The following is a 27056-nucleotide window of genomic DNA, read 5'->3' as shown; positions in this document are numbered from 1 at the left end:
AGTTTACTGAGTAACACAGAGCGCGTTACTGGCCATTAACCCAAGTCTGACGCCTCCTACCGCGAGCAGTCAGTGAACGAGAAAGGAGATAGGGCACGCTCCGCGCTGGACCCCAGCAGCAAGATGCGGTTAGAAACCTCTGAGCAAAAAAAGAAAGGATTATATAGGCTTTGATTGTAAATTGCAGGCTCACAGGAGACCAGGTAGCTGAGTTTCAAGGAGCACTGCGCAAGTCACCCTAGAAAAAACAAGGACACTGGTATGTTCAGGACAGCTAAACAGATTCAAAGAATGTCAGCAGGACCACTATAAAGCCTCAAAACGGAGAAGGAGCAGAACCCCCTATAAAGCACGCTTTTCGGTTTCTACTAAACACAGAAAATAAGACTTAACTCACTAGATGTACCTCCGCCAATGTAATTGTCATTAATTAAAAATAATTAAATAAAATAGTTTAAAATGACAATTATTAACATGACTTCCAAATTTGAAAATCTGTGATTGCAAGTTTTATTTTTCCTGATTTATTTTTCCTGAAAGTCCTCTCCCATTCCCCGAAATCATTTTTATTTTTGCTGTCAAAAATCTAACTTTAGAATTCCTGAAAACAATTTGGGGAAGTGTTAACAAAAAAAAAAAAAAACCCCATCAGAGTCTTTTCTATATTGTTTCAAGTCAACAGATTTTATTCAAGTTTCCAAGAAACATACGAATAACATCACGGACAATAATCCCTCAGAGAACTGCGGGATTTAAGAAGTAAGCCGGTCATTTCCCCGCAAAGCCACCGCGTTCTTTGTTCCAAGGTTAACACTTAACACTTGGAAGAGGCAGCTTTGCCTGAGACCCGTCCTGGGGCACTTAAGGGTGAGGAGGCGAGAGCAGAGCCTGGGGCCGGCAGGCCGTCTGGCCGTCTGGCTCTTGCTGTGGGTCTCGCCCTGACACTAGGCTCCTCTAGACCCTGGCCTTCCCAGACAGACTTAACACTAGAAAGGGACAGGGGCTCCCGAGGATTTCAGAATCCCACGCGGACACCCCCGCAGTCCGTGTGAATGCCTGAAGGGAGAGGGGCCGTGTGCTGGAACGTTCTCAGTCTGGGGACCACATTTTAATCCCAGGAGCCCAAGAGGTCCTACCTCTGAATCGGAAACAACAGGAAACATAGTTCCTCCCTTGTCAGATTTGGCGGCAGCCCCGCGACCCCCACCCTTTCTGCGTCCGTTTCTGTTCTTTGTTCAGACGTCCAGGCCCCTCTCCTGCCTTCTGGCCGCAACTGGGCGGTGGGGATAAGAGCGGGGAGGGGACAGTGTTCTCGACAGAGGACAGACCGTATAGAAAGGCCGGAAGTCAAGAGAACCTGGAAGAAACTCAGAAGGGCCAGGGACAAAGCGAGGCTACCTGTGCAAGGGCGTGGGAAGCTGATGAGGAAACGGAGTGGCTGTGGAAGCAAGGATGCGGGGATCTGCGTGTGGAGGGGTTGCTGGCAGTGGCGACGGGAAGTTAGGGGAGCAAGACTGGATGCGGAGCAACCAGCTAGGATGCTGCTGCAGCGATCAGGTGGTATGAGGACACGGGGTTAGGAAAGCGAGTGACCACAGATGGTCTTTGCCACATAAGAGACCACGAGAAACATCTTCAGACACCTTTGAGCCTTGGTACCTAAGAGAACAGTAATCCCATTAACACAAAAAAGGAAGCAGAATGAGGAAAGGCGGGGGCGGCGGCGGGGCGGGTGCAGGGAGCCGGGAGAGGAGGAGGTCGTATTCAATGTTGGCTTACAAGTGTTGACAAAATAGCTCATGAAGCCCCTTTTAAACACTTGTCAACAAGATCCCAGTGCCCAGCCTGGTATTCAGAAGACCCCATTCAAGGGCACAGATGACCATATCCATCTGTGTGCCCCAGGACTCTAGCCCTGTCCCCAAAACACAGTAGGCATTCAATATATGTTGGCTGGAAAAAAGTTACAACACTGAAACACAGACAGTTTCCCCATAGACATGTTTTTAAAAAAAAATTTTTTTTTAAGAAAACAATTCGCACTTTGAGGACTCACTATGACAAACATTGCATTAATTTCCAATTCAGCAAGCTAACAAAAGTAAGCTACTCAAGGGTAGACTTTAGGCATAAGCTGTCTTGATGTCATGTTCAATATTATATATAGTATGTATAAATATATATTCATATATATGTATATACTGGCTCAAGAAATGGTTATGTTTGTATCTTCAAACCACAACTTTGTATTCTCTCTTTTGCCCTTTCCTTTGCACTAAGGTTGGCTAGAGGCCTTTAGGATTAAACTCAATGTGAAAGTCTAGAGATGGAATTCAGAGCCACACTACACAAGTCACGGTCACTTTACCAGGGGAGAGGGACACTCCGTTGCACCATCACCCATGTTTCGATGCCATAAATTGGAACAAGCAAACGCTCTTCATTTAGCACAGTATTATTGCCTAAAAAGAACTCTGCTACTAGAATCACAACTAGGTGAGGTATATAAATTCCTTCCTGGACAATGATATGGCTCTGTAATGCTTATCAGAAACTTGCAATGTTGTACTTTAGCCCATTTATTGCACCCACAACAGAAGTCAGCCTTTTGATCTGTTGGTCTGAAGTCAACAGTTTACACTTCAGACCAACAGAATAAACCTTGATTCATCAAAATGCTCTAGTATTACAACCATGTCTTTAAAAAAATAAGCACTGCTTCCAAAGCACAGACCCATGCCTTGACCTGGGGGCTCTTCGGTGACCAGTGACAGTCACTTGTCGTCTGCCGAAGGAGACCGTGCTAACTGAACTCACTTCCCAACAAGTCTGACTTCCAGTTGGGGGTGTTTGCACTTCTCCTGTTTCACCTTGTGGGAATATCAACGCAGCTTCCACGCGTCCAGCATTTAGCTTTATTCTTTTCTTTTGCTTAAAATATATAAACCAACCTAAGCTTAACTCCTATTAAAAAGTTTGAAAGTTATACATTTTCCCAGTTGGTACAAAAAAGCAATGTCTTGGAGATAAAAAGAAGGGGACTAGCATAAAAGAGCATTTAAAAGACATAACATAGAGACTTTGTTTAAATTCTGGTGTGTACCAACCAACTCGAAGACCCATGAGACACATTGAGATAGTTGAATATGGAATATTACATGGTGTCAAGGAATTACTATTACTTTTTAAGATAATAATGACAAGAAAGTTATTTTGAAAATTCTTACTAGTTAGAGGTGCAAACTGAAGCATTTAAGGGTAAAATGATGTGAGTCTAGGATTTAACTAAAAATGCTCCAGTTAAAAAAGAAGATAATGGGGAAATAATTTTTTTTTTTTATTTTCCAATTCCACATTTCAAACACAGTTGTTCTGTTTTAACTGGAAAGCAGGAATCAATACATACTAATGTCTGAAAACATCTTAGAATAAAGTTAATGGTGGTTCTTGACTCATAGTTTCCGTAATTTCCATAAACACGAGTGTATGAGGCAAGTTATTAGATATTGCTCACCTTTTCCTTTGTTCTCAGCTCATCGAACATTTGTTGAATTTCCTGCTTCCAGTCGTCTTGCATGGAATGAAAAGATTCCTGAGGCATTTCAGTCATCACGGCCCCTTCGATAGCCGTCAGCTGCTCAAGAATTAGGGGGAACGATGGGCGGACGTGAGGGTCTTGCTGCCAGCATTCTAATAAAATAAATACGAATCTCATTAACGCAGGGTTCACGTTCTGAAATAAGCAAGTGTCTCACTCACACCATTTCTCAGCAGAGTTCGCATTATCAGCCCATGTGGACAGATCTGCTGAGGATTTTAAAAATTCCACTGATAATGATTTGAGAATTTTGCTACACACAGTGTTCCTACAAGTGGCATGCACAATAGTCACTGTCCGGTAAGGCTCTTGAGGCGGCCCCACCACGTCCACTGTTTCCTTTAAGATCCCGCGGACCTCCGACCCACGGCTGCCGCACCAAGTACTTAGTGTTCCTGGAGGTACTCCTCTCCCCGCAGCCTCCAGGCCTGCAGCAGAAGAACCTACAGTCCCTGCAGCCGCGGCGACGGACTGGAATACGTCCTGCACAGACTGCTGCAGATATTTTCCTAAAGCATGGCTCGGAGTGGCTCATTATTCCGAGAGATCGTGTTGGAAGTTGTTACTATCTTCTACTTGGAAGACAGGGTTACCTTTCAAAATAAATATTGGTGGTGCCGTAAAACTGCAATGAGGCATTTCAAATACTATGAAAACACCAATAGCTGATGAAATAATGAGACATGACTCGCTGTCCCTTGTTATTTTCACTTCACGTGAAGAGGGAATGCGCATGCACTGAGCGCACCCTCTTCACAGAGATCTTAGCGTTTCGTTGCTACTGCGCAGAACACACAGTCAGTTCATCTGCGGTGAATGGGTTATCCAGCTGTACTTCATTGCTGGAGGATGTTTCTGATAACTCCTGAGAACATTTGGAAGATTAACTTTATTGACTCTATTTGTCTTTAAATTAAAATTTTATTTATTTATTTAAATTCTCACCTGAGGAGATATTTATTGCTTCCAGAGACAGAGAGGGAGAGAGAACATCAATGGAAGAGAGAAGAACATCGATGTGACAGAGAAATACGGTTGCCTCCCGTATGCACCCCGACCAGAACTGAACTCGCAACCTCTGCTTATGCCCTGAGTGGGGATCGAACCTGCAGCCTGTTTGTGTACGGCCTGATGCTCCAACCGAGCCACACTGGCGATGGCGAAGGTAAAATTTTAAAAGGATTATGGATCATACACGACAGGTTGCTTGATGGGATCTGGCTTGCAGACTCAAAAATAGTTGAATTCTTAATTATATACCCTTTATGCTAAAGGATATAGACATGGCAAGGAATACTTAACTGCCTTAACTTTATATCATCTGGATATTTTTTTAAGTTTCAAGCTTACAGTTTCATGTAAATTTTAATTTAATATTAGAGAGCCCAAAACTGAATTTTTTGACCTAGCCCTTATGTGTAAAATTGGTATCCCACACCAAAGAGTTTTAACTATGATCTTGCAGAATCCAATACTTGTAATGGTAAGAACTGAAAATAAAGTAGAAGCATCCTACTTTAAAAGGATTAAAGAAGCATTCCTTTATCAGCCTCTTTTCATACAGACTTTAAGACAGGAATTCTCAGGAAACGTTGCCTTTCTCAGGAAAATATTTCCAAACTGCCCTCAGGAAGAGACTGTTGTTAAGATCTGATGTTCACAAGAAAGCTCCAGAAAATGCTAACAGGAAATGCTGATTAACTGTACTCGTGGAGGGCCCAACAGTTAAGAAAGTGTGGAGAGGAGTCAAGAGAATAAGGAGCCAAGGAAGAGAGGCGGGGAAGCCCAGGCTTCCAGTGAGGAGGGAAGAAACAAGACAGCAGTGAAGGGGACAGAAAGCTGTCACAAAGCGTCACAGAAGGAGCCAGGTGGGGAGGCGGAAGTGCAGGGGCTGCGCTGCTGCGCGAGCCACAGGGGACACCGGACATTGTCACAGGAAACGGAAGACAAAGCAACACACAGATTTCAAAATTCCCTGTATGAGACTCTAAAGAATGATAGGCATGAGGGGTGATTTTTTTTGTCCTCAAAGAGGAAATCAATGTCTACTGAAATCTTTAAAAGTGAAAAGAAGGCTCATAGTGATTCAGAACCAGTGCTCGATTTGCTGTATTTTGAATGTTTTTTTTTTAATGTATTGATTTTTCGAGAGAGAAACATCAGTTAGTTGTTCCATTTATTCACGCATCCATTGGTTGATTCTTGGACGCACTCGGACGGGGGGGTCAAACCACAGCCTTAGCACATTGGGATGACACTCAAACCAAGAGACTTCCGGGGCGGGACCTAGATTTGCCGCGTGTTCGACGGCGAGCTCTCTGGGGCAGGCCTTGTGTCTATCTTGCTCTTTCTAGACCTGGAGATGCAGGAGGCTTTCAAAAACACTCGCTAAATTATTCATGAATAAAAGAGCCCAATTTTTATGTCAGCATGTTTCAGCATCTTCCCTATCATAGGTCCTATGTTCATTGGGGAAAAATGGATAAGAAAATGTAACAAAATCAGCATCTGATGGGTGACACCGGTAGTTAAATTTAAGAAATCAACCAGATACTGTTTATATATTTCATAACTGAATAGTGAGATTCTGAATTGTAAAGGGAAAAATAAATCTTTGCTGAGATAGAAAAGTATACTTCTGATGTTTGAGACCCCCTGGTCCTTAACAATATTAAGTCTCAGTTAACCAGAAATTTATGAATACCCGTTTCCTGAATTTTTTGTTCAACTTCAATTCCCCCTACCTGTTTCTAGCACAAAATCTGCCTGTTGGGTTACAGAAGTAAGTTGATGCTATCCTGTAAACATAAGATAATTTTTTAAATATTTTTGTTCTTTGTTTCTGAAAATTTTATTGTAGCAAGGTCAAAAACATTTTCTTAAAGCATTAGACATTTTGTTATAAAATAAATGTGATTTTTTTTTTAAGGTAAGGCTCTTGTCCTCTGTAGTCTATGACATTAATATGGGGACGTGTGTCTTCCATGCCTTGCCATGAACTCTGTGTGTCAGGGCTGAGCTGCCCTGGCCGGATGATGTACGGATACGGAGGTCTATAACTCAAACCAACGACACCAGAGTCTCTAAAGTACTATCATCACAAAGAGGTCCAAAGCAAGAGTCCGACAATTAAGGTAATTTGTTGCTTACAGAAAGAGTTGGTTAACTTTTAAGAGATAAAGATCAAATACATAAGGTCAGAGCAAACCATGCCAGGTAAGATTGTAAAACATTTTTGATCCTTAGGTAAGCCTTAAAATAGCAAATCTGGAGCCAGCTCAATATCACCTTTGAATCCTACTTGGTGAAAACATTATTACCATTCAGTTGAATTTTGTACATAAGCGAGTCACTGATAAAACTGGTCTGTTTCTAAATTACTTACTTCGACAAAATTTTCCCTGAGACCTTAGATCAAAGACAAGGTTTCTAACTCTGAAACAGTGTAAGCACTTGAAAGAGCTTGAAAATTAGAACCACAGAAATTTCTTCCTTGGTTAAAAAAATACAGATATTCTAATGAGCGATTCCCCTCGCCCCCACCCACACGCAAAGGCGGGGCGCACGAATACCTTTCATCAGCTTGGCGAAGGGCTCCGGGCAGGTGGATGGGATGGGCAAGGTGAGCTTGTTGACCGCCACCCCGTAGGCCACGGCGAGGCCATCGATGCCTCGATAGGGGACTTCTCCCGTGAGCAGCTCCCACAGCAGAACGCCATAGCTGGAAGGCAGTGTTGTCAAAAAGTGAGTTCCATGGGTAACCTGTCTTTCCCCTCTGGCACAGCTGGTGGGACAACTGTATCAGTATCTTCCTCCAGCTGCCAGTAAGAAAGAACCTTCTCTTCCAACAAAGCGGCCCTCACCTGAAGGTGAGAGGTTAAGGTCTCAAATATATTCATTCCCGGACATCAGCAAGTTGCGCTTTCATTAGAGGAATTAAAACCGCCAAACGAACAGGAAAGCTCAGGTGCAATGATACTGAATTAATCAGGATCCACAGCGAGGCCGCATTTCGAGAGTAACGTGCTTGTTCTGATGTTTCTCCTTCTAGCTCACGTTTCCCACACCTCGATAAAACCTCGTGAGGACTGGCAGGACATGAGATGCGTCCCACATATACCTCATGCTATGCACCACAGGACTCAGATCGAATTGTGTTGACTTAGGGATTTTTAAATAGTTTGTTGAAATTGTTTATCTTTCTGCCTCTCACTTCCTATTTTAGGAGCTATGTTAAGAATGTGTCCACCAGGCAGCTTAATAACAACTGACCCAAGAAATCAGGTGAGCCTCCCTGTACCTGCTGGAGGCTCGTCATGTGCGAACTTTGTAGGGAGGATGGCGAAGTGAGACAGGAGGGAAAAGCCAAGAGTGGCTGTAGCTGCTGCCATGCTCTGCAAGCATCGCCAGGTGTGACCCAGGTTCATGGCTGCGCCAGGTCGTCATGGGCAAATGCAATTACAAATAAGGAGAGAGGACACAGTGGAAGAACTTCTAAACCAATTGTTTATTTTTATTTATTTTATTTTATTTTTAGAGAGAGGGGGAGGGACAGACAGAAACATTGATGTGTGAGAGATACATCGATTCGTTGCGTCTTGCACGCCCTCAGCACAGGACCTGACCTGCAACCCAGGCATGTGCTCTGACTGGGAATCGAACCAGGGACCTTTCGGTTCAGAGGCTGGTGCTCAATCCATGGAGCCACCCCAGCCAGGGCTAAACCAATTTTTTAAATGCAGCTGAAGAACTGAATTTCACTCCACAGTCACGCCACAGACTCCAGCAGGGGTATCCAGCCATTTGGCATCTCTGGGCCACACTGGAAGAATAAGAGTTGCCTTGGGCCACACATTAAATATATTGTGACACATAATCGCAAACGAATCTCATAATGTTTTAAGTAAATAATGTTTACGATTTTGTGTTGGGCCGCATTCATGGTCATCCTGAGCCGCACGCGGCCCATGGGCCGCAGGTTGGACACCGCTGCTAGGACAACACAGAGGAGCCTGGAAATAAGTTTGCACATTATATATATTTAACCTCTCCTACAAGACTGGTCAGTACCTTAGTTTCCCTTTATCTTCTTCAAAGCGTGAAGTACACTCCAATTACCTTTTGTTAGTACACACACACACAAAAATCAGTCACTCCAGAGGACTCCCTTGACTTCAAATTGAAGCCCATAAGCATATGAGAAAGTCCTATTTACTTTCTTTTTTATTTCTATTAAGATAACTAGTACAGTCCTACAGTCCTGTTTACTTTTCTAATCCTTTCTGATGTTAGGAGACGAGGGGCTCACCAGGTCACAAAGACAATGTAGAAAAGGCTCCCTGTGAGGAAGACCCGCGCAGCAGAGAGCCAGAGAGCCTCCGGATGGACAGACGGACGGAGGCTCAGACCATCCAGTATACAATGGCGTTTTATTAAAGACTCCTTGTGTGTGCGGGCTGGACTCTAGACCAGCAACATTCGCCCTATGCGTCACAACAATGTTTAAAACGTGCAACACCGCATGATTTAGTCAGGGGCACTGACCTCTTTTCCCTTGAATTGTCAAATAAAAAATGACAACAGCCAACACAACAATAGCCATCTGGTGGGATGAATCAAACTTACACCTATTTTTTTTTTTGGTCAAATCGGCAAAAAGTACAGTATATTTTTAGGTATGCTGCAGAATTTTGGTAGTTTATGTGTGCCGTGAGGTGAAAGAGCTTGAAAATCACTGCTTTAGACCGTAGATGGAGAACATTTGGAAAATAATGTAGAAACAACAGAGCGCGCCCAGTCCCAGGGCCTTGGGGACCCTCCAGGCGGGGTTCTGCTCGCCCCAGCAGAGGTGTGAGGCCCAAGGCCCGAGACCCGAGGCCAGGCCCCTGCTCTGAACAGGAGAAGCAGCCTCGCTGAATGACAAATGGATCTGGAAGCAGCAGACAGGAGGTGGAGCTTTGGGCGCATCCCTACCTACCGGCTGCGTCTCCACTCACAGGGCCCTTCAAGCTGACCTTGAGTTAACTCATCTATACAACACAGTGATATCCGCCTGACGCTCTCAGAGCACTCTTCTTCCTGTTTATTTTTAATTTTTTTTTTATTCTTTGCAATTTAGGTACTCAACGTATTTTTCAACTGCACTTAACAGACCATATTATATTAGCTTTGGGTGGAGAACGTGGTGATCGGACATTCGTATAACCTACGGAGTGATCACCCGGATCAGTCCAGGAGCCAGAGACACCCTACGCAGTTAGGCCTTTTGACCATATTCCCTCAGCTGTACTTTACATCCCCTGTGACTACTTAATTACTTAATTTGTACTTCTTAATCCCTTCATCCTTTTTACGGCCCCCCCAACCCCCCTCCCACTTGGGGACTATTGGTTTGTTCTCTGTATCTGAGTTTGTTTCTGTTGTGTTGGTTCATTTATTTTTTTTCCAAAAGGAATATATAATGTAGTGGTACATTATATAATGCTATAACAATCAACAATGAAGTTGCAACCAATATTTTTCAAAGGATATCTGTTTAGTTTCTTGAAAATTAAATTCTTAATTTCAAGAATAAGTAAATTTAACTCACAGGTCAATCAAAATTCACCTCAGAGCAAGGGACCAAAGAACTCTTAGGGTAACTGAAAAGTGTCTAAATTCAAAGAAGTGTCCTTGCTATTCGATTAGCGGATAAGAACACAGAAACAAACGATATCAACAACATAGCTTTGTTTCTGGGAAGTTTCAGAGAATGACTAATTCAGGACATGTCATTTTTTTCCAGAGAGAAGAGGGCTTACCCAGGTAAAACCAAAGTGAAAAAAGGAACTGTATTTCTAAAGTGCAGGGCATATTTTCTGTTCTCCAAACCCAGGGAGGATACAGTGTACAGGAAGCCCTGTCCCGAGCACTCAGGAGCCTGAAGGTCAAGGGCTGAGGCAGCCAGAGGCTGGATCTCAGGCCTGGGATCGGACATCCCTGCTGGTTTTGCAACCTGAGGAACCTTCTTAACCTCTGAGTACCTTGGGTGCTGACTCTGTGAAACTGGGGTACAGGAGACGCTGTCCAAATCCAGGGAGAACATCTGTCTCTGTTACCGTGGAGCATAACATCTGGCAGGAGGGAGATGGGTGATGATCAGCAGGTGCGTTAGTAAATACACTAGCGAGCGTGCTGGCCCACAGCACAGCCCAGCATGTCCTGCATGGAGTCATTTCTATGGGAACATCGGGAAAGGAGAGCCGAAAGAAAAGTTTCAGGCAGGCCGAGGCGCTTCCTGCGCCTCCATCCGACGTCCCAGGGCGCCTTGCTCTACTAACGAATCCCCTGGCTCCAAAAGTCAGTAGGTTCCAGCCCTTTTCAGAGCCTTTGATGCTTTTTCCCTTCCTGTCTCTTTTGCTTCCAGCTGCCAGTTTTCACTATTCCCAGCTTAGCCTCCCCTCACCCCTCTTCTAATTAGCTGATTGTACTTAAAATCCAGTAATTCAGCTTATAAGACTGAGAATTAGAAATAAACAAATTTTGAGAGACAGCCTGTCCAAGAACTGTATAGACTCAAACCTATATTTTGGCTGGTTTTAGAATTTTTTTTTTCTTACCTCTTGATTCTCCCCTATGTTTACAATTAGGGTTGCCATAAAGCATTTATATAAACGAGACAGCATTTGCATAGCTTATAATTACCTGGTGTATAAAGGAAGCACATGAAATGACATGGTTGTAGTCTTAAGTAATATTTTAAATGTAAAATTGATTTTGATGTATTTTATTAGTTTTTAGAGTCTTGAAGTATGATTTTGTAGCAGAATCATCTATTTCATTTACATATTTTGGCATCGCAGGGTCAGAAAATTACTGTAATTAAATCAAGGAGAAAACATTCAATGTTTCATAAAGACATGTGTGCTCAGCCTCCTCTACGGAGCCTCATCATTAAGGCCCAGGCATTTCAGTTTTTCAAAGTGGCCCTTGGAGATTCTGGAATCCCTGACACAGTTGACAAATTTCTCAAAAGAACAATTAAATTATATTTTAAATGTAGAGGATGAGGTTTAAATTTAAAGGACTTTTTTGGAACTTACACTAGCAGGGTTTCTGCCACTGACTTGATATGTGAATTTGAGTCACTTCTGTCGCATCCAACAATTGAAGGGGGACCAGTTTTTGTTGGTCATGACTTTGGAAGTCAAAGAGCTGGACTCAATAGCAGTTCCTCTGCCACTTCTCAGATGTGAACTCTGAGCAAATGACATTTCCTCTCTCAGCCCTAGTTTTCTCTGATGTACAAATACCTTGGAATTTTAACCGCGATGAGATACCACTTCGTGACTACTAGGATGGCTACAATCAAAATGTCAGATAACAACAAGTGTTGGCGAGGATGTGGTGAAATCGGAACCCCTGTACTGGTGGAGTAGGACAGGGCGGCTGCTGGCAGCTCCTCAAATGATTAACCAAATATTTACCACACGGCCCCGCAATTAAACGCCTAGGTACACGCCCAAGAGGACTGAAAACATACGTCCTCACAAAAACTTGTTCACAGATGTTCGTAGCAGCATTACCCAGAATAGCCCCAAAATGGAAATGATCCAAATGCCCATCAACTGATGAACAGACAGACAAAATGTGGTCTATCCAAGGAAGGGAGCCCTGGCTGGTGTGGCTCAGTGGATTGAGTGCCAGCCTGCGAACCAAGGGGTCACTGGTTCAATTCCCAGTCAGGGCACACGCCTGGGTTGAGGGGCCAGGTCCCCAGTAGGGGGCGTGCAAGAGGCAATCACACATTGATGTTTCTCTCCCTCTTTCTCCCTCACTTCCCCCTCTCTAAAAATAGATAAATAAAGTCTTTAAAAAATATTTTTAAAAAAGGAAGGGAATTTTGTCACATACTGTAATGTGGATGAACCTTGAGGACATTATACTAATTGACAAATGCCAGTCCCAAAGGACCACATATTCTTTGATTTCATTTAAATGAAACATCCAGAATAAGCAAACCTAAAGAGACAAGAGGAACATCAGTGGAGGTCTGGGAGGGATGTGGTATTGGGGATGATGGCTGAAAGGTGTAGTTCCCATTTTGGATTATAAAAAAGTCCTAAAATTTGTTTGTGTCGTATTAAATACTACAAACCATCAGGTTATGCAATTTAAGTGGGTCCATTGTATGACATGTGAATCATATCTCAATAAAGCTGTTAAAAAACAGAAGAGAGGACTGGGATTTTAATACACCACAATTAATTTTTAGAATCTTTTCAAAATCCAAAAGCTTTTACATAGGATTTCATAAGCATTAGATGAAGGCATCCATCCGTGGTGGATGTACCTATTCAACAGAGTGGTTTCCCTCTGTCTCTCTGTTACTGGGCACCATCATCCCCAATGACACACAGTGGAACGGAAAACCCAGCCAACCGGGGGCCCCATTGGGGTCCAGCCTCCATTCTCAAACTGGGAGCTTTAATCTTTAGAAGATGCAATCCTTCTCAAACTCCTTCCATGCTACTCTTTTGTCTGGGAATCATGAGGAATCGAAATGTTGCTTGAAGGGACATCTTGGCATTACTACGAACTCCAATTATAACCAGTTTTAACGAAACCTCAGATATAACAAGAAGGTTCTCCTATCAAATGGAAGTCGTGGTGATAAAAACCTCAAGTTACCTGTTCCTCTGTGATTCTACGATCAAAACTCTAAAACCCTCTTCCAAAAGGCCTACATGACCCTTCAGGCTCAGGGCTATTTGGGATTTCCTCACAGGGCGGAGAGCAGCCAGTTCCTGCAGACGCCTGCAAAGCGACAGGCCCGGGGCTCACCTCCAGATGTCGCTGCCCTTAGAAAACAAGGAGGACTTGATGACCTCCGGGGCCATCCAGGCGTAGGTGCCGGCTGCGCTCATCCTCGTGGTCCGGTGCCACTCTCTCGCCAGCCCGAAGTCCGTTATCTTCAGCGTTTTATGGCAGAAGTCATCGTGCTCTATCTTTTCAAGCAGCAAAACTTAAAAAAAAAAGTGATACATTTCTATAAATATTTTATCATTTTCCACTCACATTTTTTCCCCTCAATATTTCCCACACGGTCTTCAGTGAAGTTAAGTTGGAAGAATAGGTGAGGATGAACTTGAACTTTACCATTTTATCTTCACCACCTTACATCGCCTATATCGTAACCTTTAGCGGCACGTTTGTGCCTGAAGTTGCAAGTTGTTTTTTTTAAAGTCCGCAGACACAGTGCAGCTTTATGGATGTTTCTCTTTGTGTGAAAATGATTTCTAGGGGCCAGGACCATTTCCTGAGAGCGTCGCAGGATCCCAAGTCCCTGCACATTTCCCTGACATACTGTCTCCTTCTAAGAAGTCAGGTCCTCACCTGACTGCAGTCTTTTCACTGAATGTATTAGAGACTCTCTCAAATAGATGACGTATTCCCCCACATTGTTTTCAAACATCAAATTTGCAAAATGCTTATAGATACTTTAACTCATGAAGAAATTTCACGAAGCAGGATTGCTTTACGGAAGCTCAAAATAGAGGAAAACGTGAAAGCTTTACGGAAACATTGTCCATTGCTCGCTCCCCGACCCTCAGCCTCCCGAAATAAACACCGAGTGCACAAGCGCAACCTTCCCGAGGGGCGCGGGCCCGCGAGCCCCAGGCCGGCAGGTGACAGCCGCTGACACAAGGCGCTTGCCCCTCTCCCCCTCCCTGCACCCCGGGTCCCCTCTCACAGGCCTGGCTCTCCGCTGCCTGGAGCCGTGCAGAACCGCCCCCAGGCTTCCATGAGGCTCTGCGGGCAGCTACTTACTCGTGTCCCTGCCTCCCATTTGCCACAAAGGGGGCTGTTTAACCCGCTGTGTTTTCTAACTTATCTCCTCACTCCACCCGGGAAACCCTGCATCGCAGCACGTAGCTCCGCTGTCTGACTCCGCACCTGAATGCTCCGCGAACCCCCTCCATCTCCCCGGCCACTGCATGACCTCTGGCCTCGCTGCTTCAAAACTGGAGAACAGCGCGAGACATCCATCATGTTTGATTTTTGGAGCATGATCATACAGGGAACCATTTCGCCAAATGTCAGTCACAGGGAAAATTAACATTTGACCCAGTCCATTCTATTTGTCAGGTGCACGTACAAGTATTTTAATCAGATCACCCACTATGACCCTATACGTATGCACTATTAATTACCTGGACTTGATAAGGATAAACCAGCCATGCTGAGTCATCTGTCCAAGGTCATACAGCGAAGAGGCAGCAGGGCTCCAGCAGCCCGACCCCAGAGGCCAAGGTCCTAACTGCTGTCTGCACCGCTTGGTTGGCAGGTTGCACCGATTTTTCACAGGGGAAACCTCTCTTTGTTTTGGGCCCGCGCTCCTTCCGATCTCCTGTCATTGGGCCATTATCCACTGAGGGCAGTAGAGTCGGGGCAGGGGGCGTGGCGTCTGTGCTGCCGTTTCCTGGCTGTCGTGGGGACTGTGATCATGTGCAACTCATAAGGCTGCAGTGAATGCAAAGTGCTTGGAACGGTGAAACGCAGTGAGCATTTCGTAAGGATCACACACACACACACACACACACACACACACACACACACTTTTATCACTAGGTTTGAAAGTGCTTTTAGCAAATCTTCAAAACCAATGTCCTCGATGTCAGGAAATACTAGATCTCTCGCAAGGCTTGAAATCTTGCTTTGCTAGGGCTTCACGTATTCGCCTCACGCCATCAAACATTCATAATGATGGTCATAAAGGTCAAAGAACTGATGCAGCTGGAGAGAACCAGACAGGTTCTCTATTTCAACAAGAAGAAATATTTGAGTGAGGACTTACCATATGTCTCTAATACTACGTAACTGTTGTTGTGTTCAATGTTTCTTTCTGCAAGCAGTCTTCTACCTGTGAGATTTAGAGGGCAAGGATCCCTGTTCTAGTTTTATATCCGCTACACAGTTGCCAAATCAGGTTTTAAGGTGGTTGTATGCTCATGGTCACACAGCTGGTAAGTAGCAGGGTCAAAATTCTACCATTTTCTCACTCGTACACTTAATGCTATACTATGCGGTGAAGGATGTGGGAAGTTGGGGGGGGGTGCACTTCTGTAGAATAGCCTCTTATTCTTTCTGCCCATCTATACTATTCAAGGTCCAGCTTCCTTGGGAAGCCTTTCCAGAGCGTCCTACAAAACAGCAACTATTTCATCTTGCCAATTGTTCATTATCCATATATTATATTGTTTCATTAATTATCTTTCCACCTAAAACTTATGGTCCTAAATTGCATAAAAACTACTTAATCATAGGAAGTATATATTACAGCTTCTCCCTGTATCCCTCAATATCGCCTAACACCAAACTGCGCACCTCAAATGTCCAATGGACTGGTTTTTATTAATGATAATTAGATAATTAGCACCAGTTCGGGTAAGACTATTGCCTACTATTTACGTACCCTTTTCTGTGTACCGTTGTTTCCACATTTAATCTCTCATTGGACCCTCACACCAGTCTATGACGTGGGAATTACGATTTCCAGTTCAGAAATGTTATCCCAGATCACATGGCTGCATAGAGCTGGTTTTAGTCCCCGCTGCATCCCTCCCTCCTCAGTCCCCCGAGCTGCCAGTAACGCTGTGGGTGACAACCGGGGGCGAAATGACCACAAACTGGGTGGGGTATCCTGTTCGAGACTAATTTTTGAATTTTCTTCTTTCCATGTCAGCTTAAGATACACTTATTTCTTGGTTGTTACTCCTCCCGTTTATCAAGGAAAATAAATATCTAACCCCATCTACTTAAACCACAGAAGCAAGAAACAAAACAAAACAGATAATTAGCTACTTTACCAGCTGTATTATGTTTTTCCCATTATAATATTACTAATTTCCCTTTTAAACAGTGATTATTGTTACCGCCAAAAAAGACTCCAAACTAGTGATTAAAATGGCTTTCAGTTCTATAGAACTTTGCTTTCCAAGACACTTGTATAGACATAGCTCCTTACTCTTATAAACATCCACAGAGGGAGGTAGGAGGATGTGTTGATTAAAATAGGCATTAAAAAAATTCCGTGTCCCCGACCCCAGGGAAAGCATGGCAGGCCTTGAGAAGCAAAGGCCAAAGAAAGGCAGCTCTAAAATAAATGAAAACAGAACTAAAAGAGAGAACTAAAACCTATGCATTTAAAATTAATCGCGTTTCTAAATAAAGGTCACGGTGCCTCGCATCTCTGCAGCCTCTGCACGGAGGGTTTCAGGACACCTCCCCCAGCCCAAGTCCAAAGCTTCCCCAGGAGCTAAGGGCTTCCATGCTTTGAACTAACAGAAAGCAAGTTAAAATAACACTCTGAATGTCAAGTTTGGAGTTCCATGAAAGGCCCATTGTTCTGGAGACTATTTCAGAGGTGTTCAGCGAAATTCCTGAAATTCCTTATCTTTTGGGCAAAGTGACCGAAACCAAAAATAGCTGGTGTCTCGACAGGTAACAGAATGGGGCAGTGGGCCAGGTTTCAGCCTAAGGACACAAGGTTGGATGCCAACTTCCGCTTCGTGTCACTCACTAGGAAGGGTGATGGGTACAGCTGCCCACCAGAAGGTACGACGTGCAAACCAGACAGACTGACTTTTTTTGGCCACAGAAATGGTGAATTCTTGTTAGTACCTTAGAGACACGTGTTGGAGCCCCTGTTGTGGGACTTCAGGGAAGATTTGGGACGCCTGTCAGCCCAGCGCTTTGCAATTGGCCTTTACAGCCTTGCACGCAGTCCACTGACTCAACCACGAGGCACTGGATTTTCCCGGCTCCTTTCAAGTTTCACTGTGGTTATTTTCAGAATTATGGCATATAAGGTACATATATTTTTTTTAAAAAGAATTACAATGTATTCATTCTATTTTCTCAACATTTATGGGGTTGCTATGTCCAAATTCCATGGGAGTCAAATGGGTTCATTTCCATTAATCTTTAACTACAACTATATTATCACCAAGAGAAAGTCCTAAGAAAGAAAACAAGTGGAGAAAAGCAACAATGTGAAAGCTTATATTAACAAACACCCCTTTCTCTCAGTCTGGGATGTAAATAAGGGGACTCCATGAATTTCAACTCTGAACAATCGACCACTTACCGGGGAAAAAAATGATAATTTTCTAAGCTCACCAAGCAGCACCAGACTTTTTTCACATTTCCTTCCATCTGTCCCTGCCCACCCCGCCGCTCACCCTACACACACCGCTCACCTCTCACTCACCAGTTTAGGGAATCAAGTCCAGACCTTCATCCTGGCCTTCCAGGTCCTTCAATAACATCTAAATTATCTTTGCAGTTCTTCCCACACTCTCCAAAATGACCCACATTTGCACCCTAACAATTCTGGGCACTAAAGGCCGCTTTTCACAAACACACCCTTGCACCTCTGTCCCTGGGCCTCCTTGTACGTGCTGCACGATGTCTCCCCGTCCACCCGCCGGAAGAACCACCCAGGGACACCTCGGGTCCCCCTTAAGCACCAGGGCAGGAGTACGGAGTTCCCACCGAGCCAACCGTTCACTGCGAGACCTCGCACAAGCCCACTGGCCTTTGAAATCTCAGCCTTTCTTCCCGTGAAAGAAGGGAGCGATTCCCACGTTCTTCCTGCTCCGATATTATGTGACTCGACGGAAAACGCCTCCCAGGGGAACCCCGGCTGGTCATCCTCTGCGCCTCGAAGCAGTGTCACACTTAAATGTTGCCTCATCCTACTGCTTAGTCTCGCTCCCTAAGTAAAGCGTAAGCACCAAATGGATAGAATGCACCTCATTCATCTAATTTATGTACGTATTTACTTTTACTGCACAGCAACGAGCATTTTCATATGCTCACTAAGTATCTGCTGAATGAGCACATGAAGGCGGCAGGGGGAGCAGTATGAAGAAAACGAATGATACGCTTTTTCATGGGAAGGCAGCTGCTCGTCGCAGAACACCAACTCCCCTCCACCCTCCTGGCACAGCATGAGGAAAGGAAGGCTGTTGTAAAGAATTCTAGCAACAGAACTGCTCCTTGAATGCCGATCCATCAGCAGCATCTGAGACAGCTGCTCGTCCGTCCCTGAAACACGGTCTCTGGCCTTCGGAGCCCCTCGGTTTTCCTTCCTTCTCGAGCTGCTCCTTTCTCTGGCGCCGCCTTGCCTCCCTGACCTCTAACTCCTGGGGACCTCCCGGACTCGGTCCTTGGGCCCCTGGTCTCCTCTAGCAACACTCCCCTCTCAGGTAATCGCAGCCACTCTCAGGGGTTAAATCCCCTGACATGCTGGTGACCCCCCAGTGCCTGCCTCCACGCTGGGTCCCTCCAGTCCGTCCTCAGAGCTGCAGCCCCTGCGGGCCCGTGAAAACCTCCGCGAGAGCCCAGTTCTCGGTTCCAAACTTGCCAGGGTCCCAGTGAGGTCAGCGGCCTTGAGGAACCTATGAGCCCCTGCATGACCTGACTCCCTCACATCCCCCGCCGTGCCCTACCGTCCCCGCCTATGGATTGTGTAACGTCCGCATTGCCGACTGGGACGCAAATCCCGCAACGGGAGTTTCCGTGTCTGCTTTGCTTACTACTGAACGCCAGTGCTCCTGGACCACAGAGCCAATCAATCAATAACTGTAGTAGGAATGACTGACGGAGCCTATTGCACACAAGGAGAGAGATTCTGTAAAGAAAATACAGGTGAACTAGAGCTCTACCCTGCCCTTACCCTGCAAATACAAGGCACACCCCACGGCCAGATTCCATACCCACAGTCAATAAGCGGAAAACGCCTTACATTTCATTGTGTGTGTGCTCCAGCGCTGTATTTCCATCGCCTTAGTATTTTAAACAACATACACTTACAAATCCCATTAAGCCAGTGACAACTGAAACATCATATGTGCAATCAAGATACTCCCCCAAATGGCACGCGTCCTAGTCCTACGCAATGCCCTAGTCTTGGCGCTGGTAGTGAAACAGTTACAGCAGCAATTCAGCACTTCATGCCTCCTCCTTGACCCTCAACTTATCAGCCCAAGTTACCGGCAGACCTGCCAAAACACCCAGATGGCAGCGCTCCTGCGGAGAACAAAGCTCCGGACTGTTTCCTCATCCCGCAGGCTGGCCGGCCGGGTGAGGCGGCCTGGCGGCAAAGACCCTCGCCCCAAGCCGAGCCAAGTAGACACGTGATTACACCGCACAGTGTTTTAGGGAATGACTGATGATAATGTTCTTCGGTGAAAAAGCGCCCCAGAAAACTTAGGTATCAATGAATTCACACATAAAAAATTAGGAAATATTTAAAGCACTCAAAGTGTTTCTTTTTTTAAAGATATATATGTACATATATATTTAGTATATTTGATTGATTATATATTACAGTTGTCCCACTTTTTCCCCTTTGCCCGCCTCAGCCCAGCACCCCCCTTCCCTCCAGCAATCCCCCCCTTAGTTCCTGTCCACGGGTCATGTGTATAAGTTCTTTGGCTTCTCCATTTTCTATACAATTCTTAACATCCCCCTGTCTATTTGTACCTACCAGTTATGCTTTTTCATCCTGGCACCTTTTCCCCCATACTCCCCCTCCCTCTCCCACCTGATAACCCTCCAAATGATCTCCATATCTATGATTCTGTTCCTGTTCTGGTTGTTTGCTTAGTTTTTGTTTGTTTGTGTTTTTAAATAGATTCAGTTATTGATAGTTGTGAATTTGTTGCCTTTTTAACATTCATAGTTTTGATCTTTTTCTTAAAGAAGTCCCTTTAACATTTCATATAATAAGGGCTTGGTGATGACGAACTCCTTTAGCTTTACCTGGTCTGGGAAGCACTTTATCTGCCCTTCCATTCTAAATGATAGCTTTGCTGGATAGAGTAATCTAGGTTATAGGTCCTTACTTTCCATCACTTTGAATACTCCTTGCCAGTCCCTTCCTGTCTGCAAAGCTTCTTTTGAGAAATCAGCTGACAGTCTTATGGGAACTCCTTTGTAGGTAACTCTCTGCTATTCTCTTCCTGCTTTTAAGGATCTCTCTTTACCTTTTACCTTTGGCGTTTTAATTATGATGTGTCTTGGTGTGATCCTCTTTGGGCCCAACTTGTTTAGGACTCTCTGTGCTTCCTGGACTTGTATGACTATTTCCTTAGCCAAATCAGAGAAGTTTTCTTTCATTATTTTTTCAAATAAGTTTTCAATTTCTTGCTCTTCCTCTTCCCCTTTTGGCACCCCTATGATTCAGATGTTGACATGTTTGGAGGTGCTCCAGAGTCTTCTTATACTATCCTCGTTTTTTTTTGAATTCTTGTTTCTTCTTTCTGTACTGGTTTACTATTTAGTTCTTCCTTATGTTCCAAATCGTTGATTTGAATCTTGGCTTCCTCTCCTTCACTGTTTGTTCCCTGTAGGTTTTTCTTTATTTCACTTAGTGTAACCTTCATTTTTTCCTTTCTGTTTTTGCCATACTCGATGAGTTCTTTGAGCATCTGATCACCAGTGTTTTGAACTCTGCATCTGATAGGTTGGTTATCTCTGTTTTGTTCAGTTCCTTTTCTGGGGGTTTGTTCTGTTCTTTCATTTGGGCCATGTTTCTTTGTCTCCTCAATTGGCAGCCTCCCTGTGTTTGTTTCTGCATATTAGGTAGAGCTGCTTTGACTCCCTGTCTTAGTAGTGTGGCCTATTATAGAAAAGGCACTTGTAAGTTGAATGGGGCAGAGCCTTAGGTAATCGCCAGAGTGGGGCAACGTGCTTCACCACTTTGTGGCTCTGTGTGGGGGGAGGGCTCAGAGAGGGGACTGTGCTGCTGCCTGGCTTCTGGGGGTTTGACTGGCACTCACACCATTTTTAGTCACTTCACCCACCCTTCCAGCTGTTGCCCTGGTGTTGAATCCTGGAGTGCGTTGGTTTCCGTACATTTTAAGACCACCATGCGGCCGTAAGTGAAGTTTTCTGAAAATCTGGCTGTTTCTTCTACCACTCCAACACCCACTAGTTTTTATAGCCAGAAGTTGTGGGGATTTCTCTTCCACACGCTGGAATCCTGGGCTGTGCTGTCTGGCCTGAGGCTGGGATGGCTCGCTCCCAAGGCATCCCTGCCGATTTTTACCCACCACACAGGAACGTGGGGCTGTGCGGGCCCGTTCCGCCGCCACTGCCGCCTCTCTGCTCCACGCCACACCGCATCTCTTTGCCCCGTCTCCACATCTCTGCCCTTCCTATGAAGGACTTAAAGAATTAAGTCCTTGGATGGTGGACTTCCATACAGTTCGATTTTCTGACAGTTCTGGGTGTTGCTTTGAGATTTAGTTGTGATTCCTTTATGTGGTTGCGCGAGGAGGCCCAGCGTGTCTGCCTATGCCTCCGTCTTGACCAGAAGTCAAAGTGTTTTGAAACAATGTATAAAAACGAAACTGCCACCAGCTTACATTTAGATTGTGGCTTATAGTTTATTAAATGTTTTGCCATATGCTAGGAGTCAGCAAACTATGTCCCATGGGCCAAATCAGGTCCAAGGCCTATTTTGTAAATAAAGTTTTATTGGAACACAGATACACTCATTTGTTTACACATTGTCTTTTGACGCTCTTGGCTATGACAGCAGAATTGAATAGTTGCAACAGAGACCTTTTAGCCTGCCAAGCCAAAAATACCTCACATCTGGACTTTTACAGGGAAAGGGTGCTGACCCCAGGTGGACACTATCTCACTTGACGCTCAAGTCACCCTGTTCAGAAAGTCAAGGCTCACGAGCCCATCGCTGGTGAGTAATGGAGTCAGAGCTCAGACACCACAATAGCACTATATCTCGCTGTGTCAAATTCTTAGAGACATTCCTTCCCCTAGAGGCAAAGGCCCAGAACAAGCCACCCATACTCTCAACCTGGAGCCTTCTATGACCAACCATCCAATGTCCTCAGTTAACAGGATTTGGGATAAGTTTGTGGCCATCAAGAATTCATGTATCGACCCAGATAACCATGAGAAGGAACCCACAAACCTGGTCCTTTAAACGGCAGTTTCCAAACTCGGCTCTACATTTGAATCATCGAGATACTTTTAAACATCATGCTGCATTAAAAGCTCAGATGCATTGATGGATGGATAGGATTAGGCTTGTGTTAAAGCAGCTTAGTTACCTGTTAATGGCAGGATCTAGGTGTTTGCTCTGTGTAGTTTAAGGTTTTCAAAATAAAATGTTCCCAAAAAATTCATCCCTTGTTTCCAACCAAAGTCAGCTGAATCAGAACATCCAAAACTTAGACAGGGAATTTTACCTTTTTAAAGCTCGCAGGAAGGTACTGATGGTGCATTAGGGGTGGGGACAACGGCCGCAGAGCGCCATTCTCCACCAGTATGACTGAGGGTCTAGCCCAGGGCTCCTCTAAGTATGACCCAGGGACCCCGCGTGTTCCTAAGATGGCACCGGCTTGAATGCAGAAGCAGATATGAATCTCTATCTGCCTTCTATTAAGTGCCCTCCCTAAAACTGTCTTGGAAAATAAGGTGTTCCCCCCGACCCATTAAAAATGCTATGTTAACATGGAATGGCGTAATTGTTATTTTCCTATTAGTGAACATTTTTAAATTGGTCATTTTTAATTTATAATATGGTAAATATCAGTAGCTATAACCTACATAAACCAAAATTCTTTCAGGCCCTGATAGCAAACATTTGAGGACTATTAATCTAGACCATATATGGAGAAGATATAAAACACAAGTTCTAGAGTCAGAAGTCCTGGGTTCAAGTCTCTGACAAGCCGAGTGACCTCGATAAAGTCTATTCATCCCCGGCTTCAGTTTCTTCATCTATAGAATGACGATAATTAAACTGCCTACCCAAGAGGCTGCTGTGAGGAATAAATGAGAATACAGTTTGAGCTGTACCCAGTGCCTAGTAAGCATTATAGAAATGTTAGCTATTGTTTCAGTTACTACTATTATTTAGTTAAAGCACTTATTAACATGATATATTTGTTAATATATATCTGAAGATATTTGAAGAATATGAATTTTAAAAATAACTATCTTCACGCTGCTGGGGTCAACTGTACAAATTTAAATTTCAGGTTCCAAAACAAAACCAGCACCATTCTCCCAGCCTCCCCAGAACCCTCCTTCTACTCCCCAAAATTCTGTCATTAAGGTGTCTCCACCTTTTGGGAGCCCCTCAAGTACGGCAAAGGGTTTGGTGACAGGGACAAGAACATTTGGAATTGAAATCACCAGTCAGACATAGTAAACCTACTCATTATTTTCTCACTCTAGTGAACCAGAGTGAGAGAGAGAGAGAGAGAGTGCCCTGAATTAACTCACTAAATAAACCGCGATTATAAAACCTGGGCCCAGTCATAAGTGATAAATAACTTACGTTAAACCAATGTGTGAGTAGTTTACTGCCCCACCGCGAATCTACGAGAGTAGAGTCATAAAGCAAATGATCCCAAGCTTGTGTGTTTTTTCCTTTGTAGATGTTTATCTTTCAGCAGATCTGACCACTTTCCTCCTGAAAACCTTCAGTGGCTCACCCCCACCCTCGGAGAGCGGCCACATCTTAGCGCACGTTCAAGACGCTCATGGTCTGGCACACACTACATGCCTGCTTCCTGCCCACAAAACCCCATGTCTGCCTTTCCTCCTAGTCACATCCAGCTTGTCACTGCTCCCTCAGAAAGCCCTATGCTTTCCTGCCAGTATTTACCCAGCTGCTTTTGAAGAGTTAAAGAAACATTAAATAGATTTTTTTTTTCTACAAGACTTCTGTCCACTCCAAGAGAGGGATTCAGTAGACGGTATCAGAAATCAAGAAATTCAGGTTCAATGAGGTTATATAACTTGCTCAAGGTCACACAGCTCGTACATGATGACACCAATATTCAAGCATTGGTCTGAGTGACTTCCAGTAAACTGTAGTATTCTAGAAAGACCAACGCTCCTCCCAGTAACTGGCTGGTCTGGAGAAGTTCAGCATGTACGCACCGGCGTGAGAACGCAGGCTCCCAGACGGCCTTCTGAAAGGGAGGGCGATCTCCCTCTCCTCTTCCTTCACTGTGCTGACAGACTTGACAATGACCATGGAAACGACCCGGTGTGCACACTGAAGAGTCAGTGTGCCCGATCCAGGACTAAATACCTGCCCCCTCACCAACTATAAAACAGGAGAAGGGGCCTATTTATTTAGTACCCAAGCAGGAGAACCAAAGCGGAAGGGAGGGTGACCCTCTGTGATTTCTGTTCTTCTAAAGACCTGTCCTTGAGCCGATCTTGTTGCAGAAGCAGATTAGCTCTCTGTAACCACCGGGACACCTGGCTGATTTCCCCGTGCCCCTCGGAACAGGAAGTGGCCAGGGCGGCATGAAGCTACACGTCTGGATGTAAAAGGGGCAGACAGAGAAGGAAGACGCACAGGTCTTTTAACTGATCATAGCATAATTAATAGCTCCTCCAAGTCACTGTTAAAAGCTTTTTAAGCACCTTAGAGATTACATTTGCTATAATTTTCTCGAATAGTTCCTTTATGTACATTGTATTAATGAGAAAAGCTAAAAAGAATTAGATTTCTTTTGTAGTTCTTTTTTAGTTAGAGCTCTAAATTATATTTCATAATAGATCTCTATGTCTATTTATAGATTATAGATGCTGTTGATAATAATATAGATAACAATTATTCCCCAGAGGCTAAATAATCAGCATAAAAAGTTGCTTAGTCGTTGAAATAAAAAGTATAAAAGTAAGCAGCTACCTAAATTTGTGGTTCAGTTCCTCATGGAATGTTTATTTTCTACTTTTACAAAAAAAGATGGAATACAGTAAGCAACTTAAAAAAAAAAAAAAGGAATGATAATTATGTCATGCAACTTCCTTTCAGTCCTAAACTATGCCAGGATAAACAAGACACTTTGATGAAATTGCCATAATTTGACCCGTCCTCAGCCGCTCACAGAGTGTACTCTTTTTATCTCCATTCCTCTCTGGGACTTCCTGGAAACCACTGCCACCACTCCACGCTCCGCCAGGCCGACAGCGCCTGCTCCAGCGTCTGCTCCAGGGTGGCCAACCAGGACAGCCTTGGCTCGGGCCACCCGTGGGTCCGTCCTCCAGAGCGGCCGCAGCAGCCTGTGCACATACACGGCAGACTGCGCGGCTCCTCCGCGCGCAACGCGCCAGGCGGCGCTCCGAGGGCACGTCCAGGCGGCCCAGGTGGGCCGCCCCCCGCCAGGCCCGCCCGGCTGACCTCCTGTGCACTCTCCACTCCCGCCTCAGCGCCGCCTTCTCCCCCGGTTTCATCTTCCCCCTGCCTGGATCTTTGCTTGACTCTTGCCTCCTCCTGCCATGTCTCTGGTCGTGCCACATCCTCGCAGCCGGAGCCGCTGCCGACCCCGCTGCCGACCCCGGCCCCAGCAGCACCCTCCGCCCTGCGGGCACCATCCTGCCCACATCATGCCTTGTTCTCTTGAGAGCACGTACTAACGATTCATCGCACCGCTGCCGTCTACCTTTCTTTGCAGACTACGCCCTGGGCCAGAGGGGATGTGGTCGTCTGGTTTGGCACTGGGACCCTGGGCCCAGCAGTCACTGGTGCAGAGTGGACGCTCACAATGTGTTGAATAAAGGGGTTGCAGCTCACCATGATTTTCCTCTGTTCCCTGAGTGTATATTAAAACTGGCCATATCCAGAACTCTAACCCCAAGTGGCACTGGGCTGTCAGCTAGGTGCCGCATACAGATTTAGCAACCTGTTTTCTACCTATTCTTCATCCAGGGAGTGACGAGGCCTAGCATGTTTTAACAATGTAAATGACGCTTCAAACTTGCAAATTTGGCTCTACTTTCAATCTTTTGCTGTCTGTTTGAGAAGGGACAAAAGCGCTTGCACCATCACAACATATTAGGTGTCATTTCAACATAAAAATTGTCTCAAACAGTGTGATACACTGAAAAAGACCGAAGAGAAATGAGGAAAGAAAATCTATCAAGAGCTCTTATTTTCCTTTGACAAATTTAAACATTTGCTTTTAACAATAGTTTCCACTCACTTGGTTCCAAGTAGTCTTATACTGACTCTTTGTTACCTGAGTAGACTACAGAATTAAGAAAAAAAAAAATTCAATATTGATTTTTAAAACCTTGTTTACATTATCAAGTCACTACCCCCATAAGCAAATAACCAATAAAGTCAAACAAAACACACTGTAATAGAATAAGAAGTTATGACTTCACCTATCATAAGAGAATTCCAAACTATCTGCACTTATTACTTGAATAATTTACACCAAAGAGCCAGGATAAGCAATGTGTGAGGCACCGTGCTTTGCACATTTTAGGTCCTATTCAAAATGTTCATGTCATGGTAATTTAAGAACTATAATTAATGGCCGTATTGTAATAACTATTTGGCTAGGCTAATGACCTAGCCAATTAAGTCTTTTTAATGGAAAGTGCAAAAATTTAATACAAAGGCAACCCT

General features: G+C 44.6%; 1 protein-coding gene and 1 pseudogene across 2 annotated transcripts in view; one reads left to right on the top strand and one right to left on the bottom strand.

Moving 5' to 3' along the window:
- The window catches only part of MAP3K21 (mitogen-activated protein kinase kinase kinase 21), a 45287-nt gene that overhangs the window by 15289 nt on the left and 2942 nt on the right, over positions 1-27056 (bottom strand). For both annotated transcript variants that reach the window (XM_054576755.1, XM_054576754.1), the window contains exons 2-4: positions 13421-13601; positions 7171-7319; positions 3515-3690 (exon numbers count right to left, since the gene is read on the bottom strand). In XM_054576755.1, coding sequence (XP_054432730.1) covers positions 3515-3690; positions 7171-7319; positions 13421-13601 — 506 coding nt within the window. The remainder of the gene's footprint in view (positions 1-3514; positions 3691-7170; positions 7320-13420; positions 13602-27056) is intronic.
- LOC129072908 (ubiquitin-fold modifier 1-like) lies at positions 3939-5990 on the top strand (annotated as a pseudogene).

The sequence above is a fragment of the Pteronotus mesoamericanus genome, unplaced genomic scaffold, assembly GCF_021234165.1.
Source record: "Pteronotus mesoamericanus isolate MK-2021 breed Mesoamerican mustached bat unplaced genomic scaffold, CSHL_Meso_final contig_347, whole genome shotgun sequence".
Classification (NCBI taxonomy): Eukaryota; Metazoa; Chordata; class Mammalia; order Chiroptera; family Mormoopidae; genus Pteronotus; species Pteronotus mesoamericanus.
The sequence above is the reverse complement of the archived record's forward strand: the minus strand, read 5'-3'. Positions and strand labels throughout refer to the sequence as shown.